Source organism: Xiphophorus hellerii, chromosome 10 (assembly GCF_003331165.1).
Source record: "Xiphophorus hellerii strain 12219 chromosome 10, Xiphophorus_hellerii-4.1, whole genome shotgun sequence".
Lineage (NCBI taxonomy): Eukaryota > Metazoa > Chordata > Actinopteri > Cyprinodontiformes > Poeciliidae > Xiphophorus > Xiphophorus hellerii.
Window position 1 is genome coordinate 22,533,923 of NC_045681.1, and position 16,327 is coordinate 22,550,249.

The 16,327-nt window shown below is 43.6% G+C and overlaps 2 protein-coding genes across 4 annotated transcripts; one reads left to right on the plus strand and one right to left on the minus strand.

Moving 5' to 3' along the window:
* The first annotated feature begins 144 nt into the window (after nt 1-144).
* Nucleotides 145-9,917, plus strand: vps35l (VPS35 endosomal protein sorting factor like). 3 transcript variants are annotated; one of them, XM_032573913.1, is made up of 31 exons: nt 145-272; nt 637-736; nt 824-1,000; nt 1,094-1,213; nt 1,333-1,357; nt 1,499-1,578; nt 1,669-1,797; nt 1,907-1,991; nt 2,074-2,130; nt 2,350-2,446; nt 2,621-2,668; nt 2,742-2,835; nt 2,911-3,111; nt 3,199-3,245; nt 4,360-4,471; nt 4,614-4,730; nt 4,846-4,899; nt 5,275-5,355; nt 5,443-5,505; nt 5,592-5,677; nt 5,784-5,864; nt 6,404-6,467; nt 7,147-7,245; nt 7,323-7,400; nt 7,487-7,601; nt 7,837-7,976; nt 8,068-8,233; nt 8,363-8,481; nt 9,103-9,252; nt 9,414-9,516; nt 9,637-9,917. In XM_032573913.1, the coding sequence occupies exons 1-30, from the start codon at nt 256-258 to the stop codon at nt 9,510-9,512; spliced, it is 2,901 nt and encodes a 966-aa protein (XP_032429804.1). In that variant the 5' UTR covers nt 145-255; the 3' UTR covers nt 9,513-9,516; nt 9,637-9,917. The 3 variants fall into 3 exon arrangements, with proteins under 3 accessions (XP_032429804.1, XP_032429803.1, XP_032429805.1); XM_032573912.1 differs by having other exon boundaries at nt 9,414-9,917; XM_032573914.1 differs by having other exon boundaries at nt 9,106-9,252; nt 9,414-9,917.
* An 857-nt stretch (nt 9,918-10,774) lies between these two features.
* On the minus strand, nt 10,775-15,255 carry get4 (guided entry of tail-anchored proteins factor 4). The gene is made up of 9 exons (XM_032573917.1): nt 15,036-15,255; nt 14,135-14,213; nt 13,789-13,870; nt 13,228-13,377; nt 12,448-12,586; nt 12,217-12,357; nt 12,030-12,105; nt 11,824-11,896; nt 10,775-11,743 (listed from the first exon to the last, which is right to left on the minus strand). The coding sequence occupies exons 1-9, from the start codon at nt 15,173-15,175 to the stop codon at nt 11,652-11,654; spliced, it is 972 nt and encodes a 323-aa protein (XP_032429808.1). The 5' UTR covers nt 15,176-15,255; the 3' UTR covers nt 10,775-11,651.
* Nucleotides 15,256-16,327: the final 1,072 nt, after the last annotated feature.

Here is a 16,327-nt window from a genome sequence, read left to right on the forward strand (position 1 = left end):
ACTGGAACTCAGCATCAGAAGCCCACAATGTACCATGGGAAATGAAGTCACATTTGCAAGTGCAATATTTTTCAAAACATATCTTAGCTCTAGTACACGCTGCCTTGAATTAAGTTTTGAGCCTTTAGCTCTGACAAAGTAGCTACAACAACTATAACATCAGCGCTAAATTTAAAGATAAAAAACCCCCAAAAACCTCGTCACCAAATTACAGCCTGAACCAGGAAGACCAGAAGTGTCATGTGATATGAAAAAATGGCTTCGGTTCAATGGTAAGATGCCTTTTCTCATTCTCAAAACATGTAGCTATGAAAACCGAACTGTTAAACTAGCCGTGTATTTTTAATATGCGACGTTTAAGTACGTATACATTGCATTTAACTTGCAGCTGTGTATTTTTAACCGTTTTTTTCTACAGTTTTTAGCTGCTATTTGCTACACTAAGCTAAAGCCATAACATAACAGCCATTAACTTATCAGTAGAAAACGCTTGTAGACATTTTATTTATGAATTAATTAATTTATCTATTTATTTATTATTCAAGTTGATAGTTTAGAGCAGGACTAATCCAGTAAGCGTTGTGTTGAATTGTAGTTAGGTTTCATGAATACATCTCCTGCTTGTTGTGCCAACAGGCGCTCTCGTGGGCGAAACTATGAGGCAGAGCTGCAGAGGTGTCATCCTGAGGGACTTCCTGTCGAGTTCGGAGACTACCATCCCCTCAAGCCTATCATGGTATCACCTGCCTCCTGTTATCCGGCCTCCACAGTGTGAAACCTGCTGACCCGATTCACAAAATGACCCCTCTCTGTTTCCCGCCAGGTCACGGACACAAAGACCCGCCGTGGAGCTCGCAAAGGCAGCACCTCCTCATCTTCCTCCTCCTCCTCCTCAGCACCCGTGGACCCCCTCAGCTCCATGCTGGACGGGACGGACCCCCTGTCCATGTTTGCCGCCACCGAGACGTCGGCGGCCGCGTCGCACGGCAGCTCCGTGGGGGTCAGTTCACCAGCTGACCCGGCAGGAGAAACACTAAGAGAGGGGACGAAGGTCTTAATTCTTTTCTTTTAAACAGACATGTTGTGCTTCCAGGATCTCGGGAGGAAGAGGAGGGTGAAGGAGGAAGAGGCGCTCGGAGCCGACTTTGAGCCCTGGTCAACGAAACGAGGAGAAATCCTGGCCAGGTTCACCACCACTGAAAAACTGTCCATTGTGAGTCTGACATTTTTTCAGACATGATCGCATGTAGAAGCTTATTGGACGTTTGTCACACACTGCCACGGCAACGGTTTAGGGTTAAAACCTCAAGGTTTCTGTGTTTCTCTTTACAGAATCTCTGTATGGGCTCTGACAGAGGTAAGACCACTTGTTTTGGATCTAGTTATTCTATTTCTTTTTTTCTCATATTATTACATTTATTATTCATTTTATTTGAATGAGTGTGTAAACAGGTGTCCTGTTTCGGTGGACAGCTGATAAATCTGTTTTGTCCACCAGGAAAAGCTCCCAATCCAGGATCGTCGGCCGTTTCAGAGAAAGTCCGCACTCGCCTGGAGGAGTTGGACGATTTGGAGGAGGCGCGTCGCTTGTAGTGACTACATGTTAACGATCAGCGCTGGGTCCGGGCTGATGTGTGACAGCTTGGTGTGTATGTGTGTGTGTTACAGGGTTCCCACAGGGAGCTCCTCAACCTCTCCCAGCAGGATTACGCCAACCGCATAGAGGAGCTCAACCAGTCCCTGAAAGAGGCCTGGTCCTCCGACCAGAAGGTCAAAGCCCTGAAGATCGTCATCCAGGTAACAACACACACACACACGCCCACACACACACACACACCCACACACACACACACACCCCTCCTTCCTCTTTGGGGTCAAACACACTCACCTGTGAGGTGCGTTCCAGTGCTCCAAACTTCTGTCCGACACGTCTGTGATCCAGTTCTACCCCAGCAAGTTCGTCCTCATCACCGACATCCTCGACACTTTCGGTGCGTTCACTTCCTGTCAGCTGCTGCTGCTGTTGTCGAGCTGTTACGTCATGTTGTATGTGTGTGTGTGTGTGTGTTGTAGGCCGTCTGGTGTATGACAGGATCTGGACCATGTGTTTAGACCCCAGACCTCTGCCAGGTAAGTCTGGACATGTTTCCATTTCTGTCACATTAAAGCCTTCAGTTTACTCCACTGGGAGTTTACACTCTGGATCAATATGAATTAGAATCCTAAAAGTGTGGCATACCTCTGAATTCAGAACCCTTGACTTTGATGGCACTAAATGAAATCTAGAGCCTCAGTAGGTAAAGTCAGAGAGTCTCTCCCTCTCACATTCTCTCTCTCTCTCTCTTTCAGACTCCTTCACAGTAGAAGATGTGAACGACACGGCGAAGGAGACATGCCTCAACTGGTTCTTCAAGATCGCCTCCATCAGGGAGCTGCTGCCCCGACTGTATCCACCAGCAGCTGTTTGAGTTCTGGAACCAAAGCTCTGAGTCAGGCTGGAAGAGTTCCTGTGTGGGGTTTCAGGATGGATGCGCAGAAGGTTCCACATCTGGGCTTACCTAACGGTTGTGTGTGGTCAGCGTCTGGAAGCTGAAGTTGACTCTTTAACCTCTGACCTCAGATATGTGGAAGCTGCTATCCTCAAGTGCAACCGTTTCCTCAGCAAGTCGTAAGTCTCCTCCAACGCCGTTTTCCTCTCTGAGAACCGTCCGCGAACTGACTCACGGTTCACGTCTTTGTAGAGGGATCCAGGAGACCCTTCCCCGGCTGACCGCCATGATCCGTGGGATGGGAGACCCTCTGGTCGCCGCCTACGCCAGAGCTTACCTCTGCAGGGTGAGTCGCCCTCTCCTCCCGCCTCCTTCCCCGGCCGCCCTGCGGCTCAGACCTGACGCCCCTTCGGATCCCCAGGTGGGCATGGAGGTGGCGCCCCACCTGAAGGAGAGTCTGAACGCCAACGTCTTCGACCTGCTCGCCACCTTCAGGCAGATCAGCGGTGACAGCGTCCAGAAGCAGCTGCACGTGCAGAAGGTGGAGATACCGGCGTACCTGACGCTCTACTCGCCCGCCATCAACTGGATCCTGCAGTGCGTCGCGTACCGAGCTCCGGAGGTAAAGCGCCTGTCCGCCGGGCTCAACCCAAACGGGTATCAGCTGAATGAAAGTCTAACTTTTATCCCATCGCTGTTTCCACATCAGCAACTTCTCACAGAGATGATGGAGAGATGCAAGATGATGGCAAATAAGTAAGCAGAGAGGGGCGGGACATTGTTGGACTTAGAGTTTCATCATGATGTTTTGTGGTACTATTGTGGTAATGGTAAAAGTAACAATAAGAACTGTCTGCTCTTCCAAAACATATGTGTGGTTTGCATCACTAAACTGCACACAGTAAAAAATGTAATCCTATTTTCAAATGTATTGATGGCAGCTGCGCTTTAATTACAAATAGGCGCAAAACTTTGTCGATATTCCGCCAATGTAAAAAAAACAAAAAAAAAACAATTTCACAATTCTTGTGCTTCCATTCGACAGTAAAAGCAACTAAAATCACATGTGAATAAGTTTGTTCACACGATAAGTTATTAAAAAACATGCCACTTCATTGTCCTCCAACTACTTCCTGTCTTCTTCTTCATGGTTTGAGCCGACATCCGGTTGTCGATCACGTGACTCGTGTGATGTAAAAAAAAAAAGTGCTTCCATTGCAATTTTGCGAAATTAACTCATTTTAATACGGCCATAAATCCACCTCACCCCAGCATCAAAACGCTTTAGCAAAAAGAGATTTTTTTCAAAGTTGCCATTTTTCCACTAAGGGAATTTATTTCAGAAATGTCAAATTGCACAATTATAACATCAATAGAAACACAGCTACTGTTATTGAACAAACATTGGAGAAGATAGTAAAGCTAAGTTTTGTGGAGTTTTAAACATTATTCATTAAGATTTGTTGTGATAACGATAAATCTAAATTCTTATGAAAGGAAATGTGTCACGATAAATGATAATTAATTAACGCCCATCCTTATTAGCAGGAAATGGTCTGCTGTGGCGCCCCCTAAAGGGATATAAAAAAACATATAAAAGCATAAACTCGCCTTGAAGCAACATTTGAAAAGCTTCATCCGAAGAGGGCGGTGCCAAGAGACCCTGAGGGGCGTGGCCAAGCGTGGGCGTTAAGGAGGGGTGTGGTCAGCTGCAGTTGCTAGCGTTAAACCAAAAGAGGGCAGCACTGAGACGGTTTAAGGCAGCGAATAATTTATACAAACAGTGGAAAAACTGTCTATTTAGAGTTTAGTTACTTTAGCTGTATCTCATTTATTTCACTAACATTTTGTTGTTGTTTTTTTCCCACAGTGCCTTGCTTCTCAACTCAATAATGAGAGCATTCAGGCCGGAGTTTGTTGCCACCAGAGCCACTGATTTCATTGGCATGATCAAAGACTGCGACGAGTCCGGCTTCCCAAAGGTCAGAGGGCACAAACGGTTGGACTATTCTAATCTCTTCATTTAATGCATCTTAGAACGGCTAGAAACTTCAAAAAATTGTTAAAAATAGCTTTTTAAAAAACCCCCCCAAAAAACAGTTTAATCTTGAAACGTCTCTGCAGCACCTGCTGTACGGCTCTCTGGGTCGCAGTCTGGCCTGCGCCGATCCTCCAGAGTCTGAGAGGCTGACCATCCTGAACGAAGCCTGGAAAGTCATCACCAAAGTCCGAAACCCTCAGGTTCTGCAACTTCTGCACATAAAAAAAAAAAAATCCACCTATGCCAGCTACTTGTTTCAGATCATAACTCACTCATTTTAGTTTAGTTTTGTTTTGTTTTTGTCTGTTTTTGTAGGACTACATGAACTGCGCTGAGATCTGGGTGGAGTTCACCTGCCGACACTTTACTGTGAGTGAAACTAGCTTGGAAAATGGTGGCCACTACTTTTCTTATGAGGGAGCAGCAGGGCTGTACTAAGAACAAATAAAAGCATAAAACTACAAGAATAAAGTCATAACATTACAAGAACAATGTCGTACGAGTATGAAGTTGTATAAGAAAGGTTGTACAAAAAAAAACATAACAGTATGGACCTTGGAGAAAGAAGTTGTACTGGAAGTCATACAAGAAGGAAGTCGTACGATAACAGTGGTATTAGAATAGTCATATGAGAGTAAAATTGTACCAGAAGAAAGTTCTGAAAGACTTTTCTCGTATTATTTCAACAATTCTCGGTACTACTTCTTGTAATTTAGTTTTGTTTTGTTTGTTTCGTCCTGACAGAAACGAGAGGTCAACACGGTCCTGGCTGACATCATCAAACACATGACTCCTGACCGAGCGTTTGAGGAGGCCTACCCTCAGGTTAGCACGATAACTCAACCGGCTACAATTGACTTATTTCTCTCTCTTCTTTGTAATCACTTCGGTGTGTTCTCGCTCTGCGGGCAGCTGCAGTCAGTGATCAGGAAGATCCTCACCTACTTCCACGACTTTTCCGTCCTCTTCTCCATGGTTAGTGGTCTGAAACACAAATCCAAACTGTTCCCTGCTTATCGTGTTTGACGTATTTTTTTTTTTTCACATCCTCTGTCCATCAGGAGCGCTTCCTGCCGTTCCTCGACATGTTCCAGAAGGACAGTGTGAGGGTGGAGGTCTGCAAATCCATCATGGAGGTTTTCATCAAGTAAGACAAAGAAACAAAAATGGATGAACCGGCTAGGAAAGAGGAATTTAGTTGCTTCAGTCGACAAAGTGAATGGATTTTTTCCGATCTGTTGTGTTTCCTGCAGACACCAGCTGGAGCTCACCAGGGACCCGGTCATCCTCAATGCCATGCTGCACATCTGCAAAACCATGCACGACTCCGTTAAGTAGGTTACGTATTACCATCCCCTCTAAACTTTTAACGGGTCTGGTTTTTATTTTTACTGTTTATATTGTTTTAACTATATTAACAAAAAAGCTTAGCTAACGTATAGCCACAAGTATTGTGTCGCCCATCCAATTAAGGCAAAAAGTTGTCAGAAGTCGGGTATTTTTAGAACGTCAGTGATGTCAGCGGTAGTTTTCAGTACTATGAATGCTGGGAGATGGAGTTTGATTAGTGTGCTTTGAGAAAAATAGGGTGGAATTGACTGACCTGCACAACAGAACATGCTTTGGGTGAATTAGAACAGAAAATGAGAGCCAGGCCTTCTCGTCCAACATCAGTGTCTGACCTTACAAATGCAAGACACTGATGTGTCACCCTTTGCATTCAAGTTCCCAAGTGTGCAAAGGGTGGCACATTGGGGAACATGGGCGATTAAGAACACTAAGCAACAATTAAATTCATATTTGTGTGATGAATGCAAACAAAGAGTTCCTTTTGGAAGTCACTCAGAAACGTTTGTTATCTTTTGCCTGGCAGCGCTCTCACGCTCGAAGATGAGAAAAGATCTTTGGCTCTGCTGATCATCGGCTTCATCCGCATGGTGAGACTTCAATTTTATTTAATAAGAGTCAATTCACAAATCCTCACAACAAGATCGTGGTTAGCAACTTAAATATGGATGAGAAACTCTGAACACAAATCATGCTGGTTTGTAGAGATGCACCAATCTGACATTAATATCTGCATCGCTCCTGATATTGAAAAACATCCTACATCGTGTATCGGTGACAATGAGCCATAAGATCAGATCTATTCAGTATAACTCTATTCTTTGTGCTTTGAGCGACATCATGCTTTATTATTTATTTGACATTATGTTTAAAATTCCACATTGCACTTTCTGACTCATTTGAAAGGAGGTTTGTTGCAGTTTAGCCATTTTTTTACGTTGGCTGTTCTACTCCTAATTTCACTGACTGAACAGATGAAAGTTGTTTTTTCATGTTTGAGCTTGTGAAGCTGTTTTTGTATTTAATTGTGCTGTACTGGTGCAGCATTAGCAAATACATTTATAATTCAGTACATTTATGTTATGTGTTTAAAACAAAAAAAGCATTTTAAGTCAATTCAAGACCGGTCTTCTGTATCGGATTGTGCCGATACTAAATCTCAGATATCTAATATCTGAGATTTACGCTCAGATGCGCTGCTTTATCACGACTTCACACCGTACTGCTAGTAATCTTGTCCTCTCCTTCTTGCCGTACTCTTCTCTTCAGGTTTCCTTCGGCCGGGACTTTGAGCAGCAGCTGAGTTTCTGCGTGGAGGCCAGAGCCACCTTCTGCAACCTGGAGCCGGTCCTGGTGCAGCTCATCCACGTCAGTAAAGCGTCCGCATCCTCGCCCAGCACATGCTGACACTTTGTCGCGCCGAGTGTGACCTTTGTTCTGTCCAGACGGTGAACCAGCTGGCCATGGAGACCCGCATGGTGATGAAAGGGAATCACTCCAGGAAGACGGCAGCGTTTGTCCGGGTGCGGTTACCTCAGGGTGGGTGGCTGTCCCTTTAAGAGGGGGCTTCTTGCTCATTGGTCTCTGGTTTCTGTCCCCTGCTCTCCAGGCATGTGCGGCCTACTGCTTCATCACCATCCCGTCTCTCAGCAGCATCTTCAGCCGCCTCCACCTCTACCTGCTGTCCGGTCAGGTCGCCTTGGCCAACCAGTGTCTCTCTCAGGGTGAGCACATCCTCCATTTTGGATTACAGCTCAACTTCTCCCCGTCTTCTGTTCTTCCTTTGACCTTCTGCACGTTGTCATGCTGCAATCACAGACTTCGATACATTTTACTGAGGTGAACAGTCATATGTTCACCCCGTCAAATAAATGTTACCGAGTTCAAATATTTTGACCTCATCGAAGCTGAAGGGGCGTGAATAGATTTGGCCTCTGAATAAATGTCTCCGTCTTCCAGCCGACGCGTTCCTGAAGGCAGCGGTCAGCGTCCTTCCTGAGGTTCCTCGCTCCATCAGCGTGGAGGGGAAGCTGCGCTCCTCCGAGAGCTTCCTGCTGGACTACATCAACAACTTCTTGGCCACGCTGCTGGTTGTCCCGGTAACGCCCTCGTTTTTCTGGCAACGCAGCGAAATTTTTAAGCATCTTGCAAAAGGAAGGCTGCGTAAACCCCCCTTGCGTGTGCTTCCAGGACCACCCGGAGCACGGCGTGCTGTACTTGGTCCGCGGGCTGCTCAACATGGTCCAGGATTATACCTGGGAGGACAACAGCGACGCCAAGGTGCGCGTTTACATCAGCGCCCTGCCGCTGCTCGCCGCCATGAGTCAGGAAACGTACCTCTACTCCATTCCTAAAAGTAAAAGCACGCACACACACACACACACACACACACATGGATGGAGATGGAACCCTTGGTGCAATGTGCAGAAATCACGATGCACACAATCAGCTGTTCCCTGGTTAGACTCTACCTTCTGTTCCCTAGTGGACTCCAATGAGACGTTATATGGAGGAGACCCAAAGTTCTTGTCAGAGATCAACAAGCTGTGTGAGACTTTGATCGGACAAATCTTGGACCATCTGAAGACGCTCACTCGCGACGAGGTCAGAACGCACACGAGTCACTCACTTCCACTTTGATCTACTCACATTCTTCATTTAAAGGGGCGGTATTATGTAAAATTATTATTGTTTTTTTTTTTATTCTTCTAGTTTTTCATCGTGTAATAATGTTATTTCCTCATCAAAAACAGACCTGGGGTGTTGCCTTGATTCTTTAATGCATGTTTGAGAAATCCGTTAATCTCCTGTGGCAACCATGTAGCTTTATGAAAACTCCTCTAATCAGCTCCTTCAGACTAGCCAGCAGCAATTAGCAAACACTTGCGTTCATTATATGAGTTACTTCTTAGTGAAATGCTGATGGAAACATTACGAGCAGCCTTGTTGTGATGACTTCCTGAAGGCAGAATTTCAGAAAGAGCAGGAGCTTCTTAAAGAGACAGAGGCCTAATTTCAAAGTGTTAAATTATGAAGTCATATTTGGTATATATAGCATTTTTATGACAACTGAAGTTAACATGATTACTTGACTGTGTTACAAAATGGCACTACATGCCAGGAAATCACAATACTGCCCTGTTAAAGTTTATGAAGGTAATATTTCAGAAACATTTCCTTCCTCTGCACATATCTTTCCTCATTCTTTCCCTGGCCTCCTCGCAGCAGAGCGTGCGGCGTCAAAGCGCCCTGGCCTTCTCCCTCTTTGGGGTCCTGCTGGCCCACGGCGACCTGAGGAACAACAAGCTGAGTCAGCTGTCCATCAACCTGTGGAACCTGAGCCACAAGCACGGACACTGCGAGACGCGAGTCTCTGTGGGTTGGCATTTTACAAACCGAGCAGCTCTCCGCGGAAATTAATAGCTTCCAAGTTTTGTTCACAGCCTGGAATCGTTAAAGTTGACTTAAACCTGACTTTACAGCAGCTATGCACCTACATTATTATGACTTTTCTCCCCCTTTTGTGTTCCCTCCAGATTCGGACTCTGGAGTCCATCAAACATCAGGCTCAGCGGCCTGACATGGCCCACCTGTCAGACACAATCCAGAGGCTTGCTCTGCAGTCCCGTACCTGAATGTTCTGCTGTAAAATAGTTCATGAAGCATATTAAAATTATTTCACTAATGTAAATAAAAAATCTGAACCACATGAAATGTAACTCTACTTACAGCAAACCAAAACAGGCTAAAGCTGTCACAACCACAAAGTATTACATTAGGCTCCGTTTATTCTGAAACCCCCGAATAATAGGAATATGATAGGAATATCGGTAATAAGAAGAAAATGGATTGATTGTAAAATGTCATTGCAATTTGCAGTAATAGTTGTGTTGTGTTCATGTTACACTGCCCTGCTACTAATTAGTCCATTTTTAGTTGTCAGTGGTTGGCACCGTTAATAGGTTCTGGAATTAATGTTTCTCTAGTATTTTTATTTTTAAAAAATTAAAATCAAAGTTATTCAACATGTTTCAGCACAAGCTTTTTATTTTATTTACCTTTGCTGTTTCATTTAGTTCCAGGATGTTTGCTCATTTGTCTGTGCATTTGCAGGACCTATACAGGTTAATAAGCAACCCTACACATGGAAGATCTCAGGATCCTTTACTGGAATAATTCTGTGCCCATTGTAGAAACCCTTCAGTCTAAAAGGCCTCAGTCTGATAAATGACCTTCACCTCAGTCTATTGTAGTACAGTTCTAGTTGTCACTCTGTCCTGGATGGTTTTTTTGTGTTTGGTTTTTAGGAGAAAAGTGTTTTTTTTTTGTGAACCAGGCCAGTGGTCAAAAGTTTACACCTCAGAGTGCAGAAACATTCACACCTGACTGCTGCTGTTCTTCAACAAGCGCTCTCTGTTCCCTGTGGCAACTGAATCAGTTGGTAAACAAGATAATCCTGGCAGTCAAGAGTTTTAGATAAAGTAAGGCTTTTTTCACAGAAACTGAACCAACCATCCCACTTCCATTTACTTATTTTTTTTTTGCCAACTTAATGAAGAGAAAATTTGACTGCAACATGCTCGGGATTGTGTGTATTTCTGGGAGTTATAACTGTCCTTTACCCTGAGACATTGAAATTATGACTTCAGCCCACCTAATGGCAGGATCAGCATACAGTACAAATAACATTAAGTTAATGTTTTTTACTTTGCAATTACTTGCATTTCAACTTTTCATAGCAATCTGCATTCGGTGCAAATTGCCGCCACGCAACCCAAAGCTGTGATGTTGATCAATCTCCGAACTTTTACCCAGAACTTTGCACCTGTCTTTTTCTGATCCGAACCCCCCACCCCTTCAAAAAAAAAAAAATACAACACACATTTGTGACCAGCAAGTCTTTTTAGTGTTTTATTTTGCTCACACTGTTTGACTCTAAACAGTCTGAATCAAACACTGTTTAGATTTGAGGTCTGACCAAAGGTTTTGAAAATGACCCAAAGCTCAAATTGAGCAGATGGACTCGTAAAAACAGGATCTTACGATGATTGTGAATGAAATGATGCAGGCCGTAGATATTCAAGTTCTGACATAACCTCTGGCGTGTCGATGAAACTAGAGACGAAACGCTGACACACAGCAATGGCTATAAGTACGTTTTAATTTACATCTGACAGAAGAGAGACATAACGGAATACACTTGTTGGAAAAAAAAAAAAAGTCTGCAACAGCTGGACCTTGGCTCCTGATGGAGCTCTCCGAGGCTGACCGACCAAACACTTTGAAATCTGTAGTGAGCTCACTAAACCCTTACACTGAGCAGGGTTGTTGCACTTGTGACGCCGTCCTCCCCGCGTAGACGTCCATCATTCCATCCTCCTTGAAGCAGGATGTTACAGGGAGAGGACAGTTTATCTGTGCATCATACACACTTAAAACAGCAAGCAATAGTCCCAAACTACCAAAAACAAAAGATGGTTAAAGATAAAATGTATTCGTACAACAGTTCAACAGGAGGAGAGGTTGCGGTTTGGCCCGCTCGGTCCACAGGGAGCCGACGGGGGATGTTTTGGCGGAATGATAATTGTTCTGGTTTTGCTGTGAACTGTTTGGGGATGGTGGGACTTTTTGTCAAGCAGCCCGCCTCTGAAATCGCAGACCAGCGCCTCGACCTGACCCTGTTAGCTAAGGGGCAGTAGGGAGGCGGAATGGTCTTCCCTCTTCTGATTTGTTTTCTCCTTATGCGTTTGTTCTCCTCGTCGTGGTCTGTGGGCTCAGTCCAGTTCTATGGGGCTGCTGTCCTCGTGGGCTTCTTCGGCAACGTCGTCTTCTTCGCCGGAACCCATCAGGCTGTTCAGCAGGTTCCCTGCCAGATGGAAACCACTAATCAGCTTCTCCTGCTGTAGCCTCACTGTTTACTGAAAGTACAGACAGTATTGCACTCACCCAGCAGACCTCCGTACGATGGAGACTGTTTGGGTGGGACTCCAAAGAAAAGCTGTCCTATTCGGTCGAGATACTAGGACAGCAACATCCGCAGAGAAAGAGAAACGAGGGAGGAGAAATTGAGATACTCACTGGTTTCAGAATGTTTTACCAAAACTTTTTGAAGCATGCGAGACATCAGATCAACAACGAAGAGCACAACTCACCTCATTATACATGGGATCCCTTTTCAGGGAAGGTTGATATTGCTCACATAACACTGTGAAAACTGTTAATTTACCCCTGAAGGACAAAACAGCTCTAATTATTGGACATCAATATTCGAGTACATTCCAAAACACAGCCTATATTTAGCCTTACAAACACAAGCAGTATCAAGAGACTTGCTCTCACCCTTCCACTGCCAGCAGCAGAAACCAGATAAAGTTTAGTAGAGGCTGGACGAAAGGAGGGCCCCTCTCTATGGACGGGTGTTTCTCTGTGTATGTGCTGAACACCACGGAAGCGCTGTTTTTGTTCTTTAGGCAGAGGAACCTGGAGTGGGAAGACCGACACGTGGGAATGAAAACGGAGCAGCAACCCTTGTGTCTTTGTTTGACAGTGCGGGCGTCACTGGTGACTTACTGAAGGACGGCCTGCGCCACAAACATGTCGACCTCGCTGCGGTAGCCTCGCGACGATGAATACTCTACTAGCATCTGAGCGCAGCCCTCCCCGTCAGATGAATGCAGGAAATGATACCGAGACTCGCTGTAGTTTTGTTCTAAACGTACGAGGCAAAGGAACAGCGTATCGTCATCAGTATAGACAGCAACACGAACTCAAGACGTTCAAGACCGTTTCAGAACGCTACCAGGGTTTTTCTCCCAGTGTACCACAAGCCTGGCGGGCCACCAGGCTTTACTTGCCTCCTCACCAGGCTAAGCTTTGTTTGTTTATTTTAAAGAAGTTTTTTCTTTCAAAGCTAGGTTTATAGTCAACACATTGAACTGGGCGCCATCCCTGCACCTGCCCATTGGCCTCACAAGCCATTATTTCCAATTACGATGCCTGCTCAACAAGGTGGCCGCTGCCGGACTGCCCTAGCGGCCCTACCACAGGGCATAGCAGGTTGTCTGGGGGAAACCCTGAGTTAAATCTTTGTGCCGCTATATTCTATATTAATTATATTAAGTCTATATTAATATTTGGAGGAGCAAATTACAGCACTTTAGTAAGTTGACTTCTTGAGGTAGGTTATGGACAAGATGCAAACTTCCTTCCAGAAGCTGCTGGTATCACTCCAAGATCTCTGTTAAAAACGGCATTTCTACCCTGAGGGAAGACTTTATTAAGAAACTCTCATCCTACAAATATTTGAGTCACCCGTTTTCTTCACAGTAGCTAAGACAATTAGCCATTTACCTTTCCATAAGATGACAGCAAGCAGCTGGTGGAATTTGGGGTGACCTAACTTGCCAGATCCTCCTGTAGACCATTTCAGGGCTCTGGAAACAAACGCAACTCTCTCTGGAGAGTTTGGGTCCATCAGGCTGAACAGCTTGGCCAGGTTTTCTGCAACACAATTCACACACAGACACACCGGTGAAGACATTTTACAAAAAAAGAAAAAAAGATAAATAGAAACAGAAATAACTTTCTACAATTTTATATTATTTAATATTAATATGCAATTTTGTGAATCGGAAATGTGGTATTGGACCTAAAGAAATGAACCATTTCTAATGCCGATTTGAATGCAAGCGACAACTAAAATTCAGTTGAAAGAATTTGCTTTTTAAACTTTTTTTTTTTTTTTTTTACCTTTAAGCTATCATTATTTGCCAGCGTACGCATCATATGACTCACTCACACAATGAAAGAAGGAGCAAGTAAAAAAATAGACCAAAAGCTGACGGCTCTAAAAATAAATCTCACTAGTCGGCGCATCAAATATTTGGTAAGAGTGATCAATCTGCAACTCACCTAATATTTCATCTTCTACCTTTGTGTCGGACTTCTCCAAAACCTCCAACACCAGCATGGACAGATCAGCTGCACTGTTTTGCTGGAAAGCAATAAAAAGCAAGCCACTGCGTCTTTTTCACTCTGTTTTCACACAAAGGGTCCCATAAACAGGCAGCAGCAGTCCACTAACACAAGCGGAAAAGATGAAACACCAGTGCAACCCATATGCAAATTTACATGACATACACAGAGCATCAGATACACTGTCGGCTAAATATATGTACATAAAAGAAATTAAAGGAAGTCATCTGTAAGCTGCAGCATCATGTCACAAACACATTTTAGAGCCTTGTGTATTTTGTACCTGGTTGTAGCTGAAGAAGAGAAGAGCCCCATTGAACATCAGCTCTCTGGCTTCAGCGTGTTTTCCCTGTGACATATACCTGATGGAGGACAGGAGTAATAATGTTACAGCATTTCAATCGTTTTAAGCTTTTTGTGTTCTTTTATATTAATATCTGACACAGTACTAAAATTGTAATGCAGCCCATTTCCCCATCTACAGTCCCGTGAGACATCTTTTAGGCAAAGGGTCAAGCAAATGAAGTAGGGAACCACCAAGTCATAATTACATTAGGCTTCTTAATAATGGGGTTTAAAAAATTGTATTCAACGTGACTATATTTTCAGAACTAGTACTACTAGAAATATAAGACATTTTTAAATAAAATCAGACAGTTCTCTCAGTATACAAATATGACTATTAGCTAAGAAAGCAATCTGTATAGAAAACAAACTAAGCATAAACAAGTCTAGCATCATGCTTTATAACAGAATGTGGCTACCTAACCTAGCTAATTGCTAACACTACTGCCCACCGTCAACAAACCCCCTTTATGTAATGGCAACAAAAACGTTTTGCCTTTGTATTTTTTGTTTTCTCCACATTATTTCAACTGAAACGCAGAAACAGCTGTCTCATGTTCTTATCTCAGTAGCTTAGCTAACACAACTCTGCTATCCTCAGCCTTCTCGCTATGCTAAAAAGGTAACCAGCCAATAGCCTTAGACCTGCTGAAAACGGAGAGATCGAGTGTCCAATCAGGCGCAACAATAAAGACTTCTAGGCGGGTCCAACAAGAAATCCAACCAATCGCGGGTAAACAGCAGTGAAAAAAGGGTTGACAGCAGAATGATCTGGAACAGATAGGCCTCGAAGCCAACTGACAATTACAAACTGCAGCTAGCACAGAGGCCATACTCACCTAAAAAATAAAGTTCTGTACATTTGGTGAGCTTCATAGTAGTCTCCTTTTTCTACGCTGGCTCGCAGTTTCCCTTCGACTCTCTGGACGCCTCCACGGTTCCTGACGCTGGAGCACCTCAGAGACTCCGGCTCAGCCATGGTCGCACCTCCGCAGCGGCACACTACCGTAGCGTTGACAGACAGACCAAACCCTTTTAACCAAACTGACCCTCCTCGGCCGCCATAGCCGGTGTATCATCAGTGTTTAACGGAGTTTTGAAATGTTATAACCCTTAAAATTGTTTTTCATATGACAGGCACTGAATTAAATTACAATTTGGGAAATATTGAGATGGTTAAAATAAAACTCTCACAAATTCCTCCTTTATTCCTTCTCTCGGGACCACATATTATTTGTAAATCAGTCTCTCAAGTGTGAAAAGGATGAAAACGCGAAGAAACACAAAAATATATTGCTTATCAAACTACAATATTCTAGCTTATATATATAAGCTATATATATATATATAGCTTATATATATATATAAGCTATTAGATAAACGTAAATTATCCTTATGTATGGTTTTCTAAAACTAATTTGTTAGTAATACGAAATGCAAAGAAACGTGCCCCTCCCCCCCCCGCACTCCTCATAACATGAACAATTAATAGAAACATACATCATGTCTCATCCTAACAACAACGACGTCATCCTACGTCACTATGCCATCCTCTACGTAATTGTAAAATTCAGCCCTGTGGGGTGAAAAATGCCTAGAGGTTATTTCTGTGTCTTATGAAATCCCTTTGCTGTCCTCCTGTATTGTATAAGTTAGGTTTTCCAGTGGGAGAATTCCCAGAAGCTCCCTTACATAGCATTTTAAACCAGTTTAATTTCGGATTGGTTAATAATTTCTGATTGGTTAATCAGAAATTAACCAATCAGAAACCGTCTGTGATTTTTCTTTTACATCAGAGCAATACAAAAAACGTTTTCAATATAGACATGGGGGCTTGATGACAAGTATGTTTAACATCTGCTTTCCGGTTGTTTTTTTAAAAGGAACTTGTAATCTGACAGACTGACCTTCTAGTGAACGGACATAACTATTACTCTATAGAGATTATTATTATTACTTTTTTTTTCTTGTTTCAATTGTTTTTGCCCCCTTCTATATTTATTGTTCTTCCTTCATGATTTTACATAAAATCAAGAAAATTATGGACAACCCTGAGCATCCTCTTCATGAGATTGTCAGAGCGTCTTCAGTCGGAGGCTTCTTCAGATTCACTGTAACAGACTGCTACAGG